This window comes from Polyodon spathula, chromosome 13 (genome assembly GCF_017654505.1).
Source record: "Polyodon spathula isolate WHYD16114869_AA chromosome 13, ASM1765450v1, whole genome shotgun sequence".
In the NCBI taxonomy this organism is placed as follows: domain Eukaryota; kingdom Metazoa; phylum Chordata; class Actinopteri; order Acipenseriformes; family Polyodontidae; genus Polyodon; species Polyodon spathula.
In genome coordinates, this window is record NC_054546.1 from 44,685,474 (window position 1) to 44,691,683 (window position 6,210).

At 45.0% G+C, this 6,210-nt stretch overlaps 1 protein-coding gene across 1 annotated transcript; it reads left to right on the forward strand.

Annotated features, from left to right (window-relative positions):
• The first annotated feature begins 56 nt into the window (after nt 1-56).
• On the forward strand, nt 57-1,447 carry LOC121325587 (exosome complex component MTR3-like). Its single transcript, XM_041268339.1, has one exon. It carries the CDS (start codon nt 476-478, stop codon nt 1,328-1,330), a length of 855 nt encoding a protein of 284 aa, XP_041124273.1. The 5' UTR covers nt 57-475; the 3' UTR covers nt 1,331-1,447.
• Nucleotides 1,448-6,210: the final 4,763 nt, after the last annotated feature.

Consider the following 6,210-nt stretch of genomic DNA (forward strand, 5'->3'; position numbering starts at 1 on the left):
CGTGATTCCAGTGTGTCGCTGCGGAAGATGCAGCATTATTGGTACTGGTGCTGATTCAACAGGGCAGAACAGCTACCGTGAATCTCTATAGGACCCAACTGCATTGTAAATCCGGGGATTAAACGCGCAAATACACACGTCTATCTGTGGTGATAAATCAAGCGAAATAATCAGTCACAATGTGTAATAAAATGTAGTAAAGGCGCCATTGATATAAATATGTGATTTCTACTCAGTGTAAATTCTAGAACATTGGGGTATACTTATTGCAACAGAAACTGCTACCAATATGAAGACAGGCCGGGCAATAATTCAACAGTCTGAACAAATGACTGAACGGGTGTGTGAACCAAACACTCCAGCCCACTAGATGGCGCTGTGATTGTAACGTTTGGATTTAAACTAACATCTTTTCTCCAGACTTTATATATATCTATGGTCTAAGAGTTTGAGTTTCACTTAAATTAAGCGGGCCATGCCGGTGGATAATAAGCGAGTTTGTGGACCAGAGGAATCCCAATCGCCCTGGCTGTTCTTGCAGCAGACCCGGGGGCAACCGACCTGGGTCCCCCAGACAAGAGAGTCGGAAAGACGGGCGGACAGCAGGCGGCGGCGGGGCCAGGTGGATGCGAGGCCGATGTTTGCTCGCTGCGGACTGGTGAGCCAGGCCAAGGGCTCTGCTTATATCGAGGCTGGGAACACGAAGCTGATCTGCTCGGTGTACGGACCGCGCGAGACGGAGAGGAAAGACGAGCTGGATATGAGGGCGGGCAGGCTGGTGTGCACTTTCCGACTCGCTCCCTTCTCTTGCGCGAAACGGTGCCCATGGATCCAGGGCAGCCAGGAGAAAGACCTAACCCTGAGCCTGCAAGAGAGCCTGCAGCCCGGGGTTTGCCTGCACAGGTACCCGCGGTCGCAGATCGAGGTGAACGTGCTGGTTTTGGAGAATGACGGCTCTGCTCTGGCACACGCAATCACCTGCGCCTCCTTAGCTCTGGCTGATGCCGGGATCGAGATGTACGACTTGGTCATCGGATGCTCGTTAAGACAAGACGGTGCTGCGTATTTGCTCGACCCGACCTGCTGCGAGGAAACCGGGGACGAGTCGACTGAGAACCAAGGGAGCTTGACTGTGGCGCTGCTACCCGCTCTAAACCAGATCTCAGGGCTGCTCTCCACCGGGGAGATGAAGGAGGCGACCATGGTGGGAGCCATCAGAGTTTGTGTCGAGGGCTGCCAGCGACTGTACCCTGCAGCCCAGCAGTGCTTGCTGAAATCGGTGCGGCGGAAGGTTCATGCCCGCAGCACTGACGTGGACGTGGGGCGCTGAAAGGCACGACGATGACTGAAAAAATCCACAGCAGCAGTGAATTAATATACTTTTGTTTTTGTCATTGTCAAAAAAATAATCTTTGTGCATTTGTTATTAAAGGTATATTAAAGGTAACAAAATCTGTACATCGTATATTTCGATCATTCCCATAACATTGTGTAGAGTAGGACTGTCACTGATTGAAATCAGCCACTATGCCTGGAATGCAGCATCATGTTTGACATGAGTAAAGCTACTTTATGGAACTAAATTCTGTTTCTCGTTCAGAACCCCCCTTTCCCCTCCATAATGCAGTGCATAAGAAAAATATTGGAATGAAATAATTCTGAGGGATGGCTCAGCGTTGTATCAGATGTGATCCAGAAATTGGCATTTTGCTTTCTAGCACTAATATAGACATGAAGCATTGCTGGTGTTATTCTACATAAGTCTATAAACAGTAAGAGCTACAAGTGTTTTCAATTGTTTATCATCTTTAAGTTGCATGAAGTCTTTTAATATGACTTTTAATCTCTCCTCTCTGAGCACAGACTCTCGCACTACTCCATCGGTCCCAAACACAGTCATTGCTATATACAGACACACACACAATACACACAGACACAGCTGTGCAGTCACGCAGATGAAGCACAGAGACTCTGAAATGCAGGTGCAGACCAGCGTGTAGTTGTGACTCCGTGTCTCTCCCTCTGCCTCAGGATTACGAGCGGAGCCTGCGCTTGTTGAGTCTGGATGATATGGAGCAGCTGGCGACCCGCATGCTTCACCCTGAGGCTGTGGAGTGCATGGAGCTGTCCCTCCTGGACTGAGGAATACTGCTGCTGCCTGCTGCCCTCTCCCCCTCTCCCCTCACCCCTCTCTTTGTGTAAAAGAATAGAAGCACACCCACTGAGCAAGGCATTGAGCAGCCCCAGATGCCAGCCATGCTCCAGTCCAGGGTTTACCAGTAGCACACCCACCGAGCAAGGCATTGAGCAGCCCCAGATCCTAGCCATGCTCCAATCTGGGTTTTACCAGCAGCACACCAACTGAGCAAGGCATTGAGCAGCCCCAGATCCTAGCCATGCTCCAAGCCGGGATTTACCAGCAGCACACCAACTGAGCAAGGCATTGAGCAGCCCCAGATCCTAGCCATGCTCCAATCCGGGATTAACCAGCAGCACACCCACTGAGCAAGGCATTGAGCAGCCCCACAGAACCGCTAAATGTTTACTGATATTCACATTGTGCGTGTTTGGTAAGACAAACCACACAATACATCCTTTCTCAACAAATACTAATAGCTCTGTGAAGCAATGAGCGCATGTTCTACTTTTCCATTGAAAAGGAGCCCAGTTTGGTGCAGGAGGATTGTAGGTAACAGAGTGTGTTTTTTTGGGATCTGCAGACCCTGTATCGGCTTCCATTAGCATTGCTAGTAGAGGAGCGACTAGTTTACTTTAAAGTCTTTTTCTTTAATAACTCCAGGCATTTTGAATTATATACTGTGTGAACGTTTCCCTTCTTCACAGCACCATGCAGCATCCTGTCACACAAGCCCTGAATGGGGATCTATACATGTTTATTCACAGTAACCAGGCAATAATCGCAGCTGCAATATACACACATGCTGTGTCGCTTTTATTTGCTCAAACTAAACTACAACTTGAAGCCTCTGAAGCCTTTTCATGCTCCTCCACCTGTCCTTGATCAGAGTGCTGTCCTTCCTCTAAGGGGTAGCTTTCCATGCTGATCTTCCATTTCTTCTGCATAAAGAAAATGCCAGCAATCACAGAGCTGACTTCACACCCATAATTCTAAGATATACAGGTTCTTGTCCTGCTTTGCTCCCCAGCTCCCGAGTGCTTGCTGGTAATGCTGAGGCATGTTTAGCCCTGAACAGCAGCGCTAACTTTGCCTATTGAGGAAGGATTGGCACTCATGTTGTTTCATCAGTAGTAATGAATTAGTGGAGACAGTACAGTGCTAGGGGGTATGAAAGTTTACATCATAATAGAAACTTTGCAGACAATATTGTGTCCCTTGACAAGGGACAAAATAGAAAAAAAAACAACATTTTCCTATGGAAGCCACACAGTTATTTCACAGTGGGTCACCATCACTAAGCACTTTACCAGGGTAGACTGTGAACTGTTATATGCAGAGTCACTTACAATAGGACACTGATTTAACATCTCATCCACAGGACTGAGCACAAGGAGGTTAAGTGACTTGCTCAGGGTCACAGGGTAAGTCAGTTAGTGGGAGATGAACCACCAATTTTCTGGGTACAAGTCCTGGACTTTAACCACTAGACCACACTGTCTTAACACATCCAGCATCTACCCTGGTAGCTACCTTAGAGCCCTGCTGTGTAATAGATGTGTGTCCTTATATATAGTGTGAACCAACACTTTCCTATGGGAGCTGGTGCAGGGGACTAATCCCATGGCTTCCTCTCTCTGAAGATGGTGGTTCAAATCTGGGTCCTGGAGGTGAGTTAGGGTTAGGATCAACTGGACCACCTGTTTGTACAACATGCAGGTGATCACTGTTGAAAATATTCAATAAAAGAGTCACTTCTATATCTTTGACAGATTCAAACAAACAGATGTTGTGGGGAAAAAACAAACACCAGACTTCAATGACAACTCTGGTGTTAATTTATCAATTATGAATTTAAATCTCTTAATCAGAGAACACCAGTCATGCTGTATCATTGTGTTGTGGGTCTGGTTTGAAAAAAATTCCTTGTATCTATTAATCACGGCACAGTAATGATCCAAGCAGAAACTGCAGTAGAAATAAATATACAGAACAAATACCATGTCATATCAAATGGGAAGAAATTTAATATTTAGGAAAAAAATTGATTATATGAAGTAACCATTTAATAAATAGACATATTGAGCTGTGTAATGTTTTCATAGAGGAAGGGCCTGGTTTCACTGAGACACGCAGACATTATGAGCAAACCCTCGTGTGTGCGGCTGCTTTGCTTCTGCAGCAAGATCCTCGCTCAGACAATCAAAAATAACAGAATATCAACAGTGGAAAAATGAAGGGTTTAATTTATATAGGGCAAAGCGAGCGAGAGAGAAATTCTCACAAAATACACTGAACAAAAATATAAACGCAACATGTAAAGTGTTGGTCCCATGTTTCGGAGATCCCAGAAATTTTCCATATGCACAAAATGCTTATTTCTCTCAAATTTTGTGCACAAATTTGTTTACATTCCTGTTAGTGAGCATTTCTCCTTTGACAAGATAATCCATCCACCTGACAGGTGTGGCATATCAAGAAGCTGATTAAACAGCATGATCATTACACAGGTGCACCTTGTGCTGGGGACAATAAAAGGCCACTCTAAAATGTGCAGTTTTGTCACACAACACAATGCCACAGATATCTCAAGTTTTGAGGGAGCGTGCAATTGGCATGCTGACTGCAGGAATGTCCACCAGAGCTGTTGCCAGAGAATTGAATGTTCATTTCTCTACCATAAGCTGCCTCCAACGTCATTTTAGAGAATTTGGCAGTACGTCCAACCAGCCTCACAACCGCAGACCACGTGTAACCACGCCAGCCCAGGACCTCCACATCTGGCTTCTTCACCTGTGGGATCGTCTGAGACCAGCCACTTGGACAGCTAATGAAACTATTTGCACAACCGAAGAATTTCTGCACAAACTGTCAGAAACCATCTCAGGGAAGCTCATCTTTGTGCTTGTTGTCCTCACCAGGGTCTTGACCTGACTTCAGTGGGCAAATGCTCAACTTCAAATCCACTGGCATGCTGGAGAAGTGTGCTCTTCATGGATGAATCCTGGTTTCAACTGTACCAGGCAGATGGCAGACAGCGTGTATGGCGTCATGTGGGCAAGCTGTTTGCTGATGTCAACGTTGTGAACAGAGTGCCCCATGGTGGCGGTGGGGTTACGGTATGGGAAGACATAAGCTACGGACAATGAACACCATTGCATTTTATCGATGGCAATTTGAATGCACAGAGATACCGTGACGAGATCCTGAGGCCCATTGTCATGCCATTCATCCGCCGCCATCACCTCACATTTCAGCATGATAATGCACGGCCCCATGTCGCAAGGATCTGTACAAAATTCCTGGAAGCTGAAAATGTTCCAGTTCTTCCATGGCCTGCATACTCACCGGACATGTCACTAATTGAGCATGTTTGGGATGCTCTGGATCGACGTGTACGACAACGTGTTCCATTTCCCACCAATATCCAGCAACTTCGCACAGACATTGAAGAGGAGTGGAACAACATTCCACAGGCCACAATCAACAGCCTGATCAACTCTATGTGAAGGAGATGTGTCGCGCTGCATGAGGCAAATGGTGTTCACACCAGATACTGACTGGTTTTCAGATCCATGCCCCTACCTTTTTTTTAAGGTATCTGTGACCAACAGATGCATATCCCCAGTATTCCCAGTCATGTGAAATCCATATATTAGGGCCTAATGAATTTATTTCAATTGAATTGTACGATGCTAAGTATAAAAACAAGTCACATACATAGTTTGAAACACATTTGGAAAAACCTGAAATAATAAAGATGAAAAGGATGTTTGAAAACCTACAAAAATCAAATGTAAATATAAATTTTGAATTATATGTAAACATACAGTAATAAAACTAATTTTATTTTATTTATTTATTTATTTATTTTTATCTGAACACAGCTCAGTTGCCCTTGAAATGACCTGGGTTAACATTACCCCTGTGCAAAAATAAAGAAATTCTCAATATATTGTTAAAATACATCAAAAATAATATTTACACTATAACTAAGAGAGAGCTGTGTATAAATAATGAAGCTATTGCTGAATTCACTGCGTAATACTCGTTATAAACAGCAGAGGGCCTGT

Excerpts from the sequence above, each read along its gene's own strand:
- LOC121325587 (XM_041268339.1), top strand. The coding sequence starts at position 476 with ATGCCGGTGGATAATAAGCGAGTTTGTGGACCAGAGGAATCCCAATCG.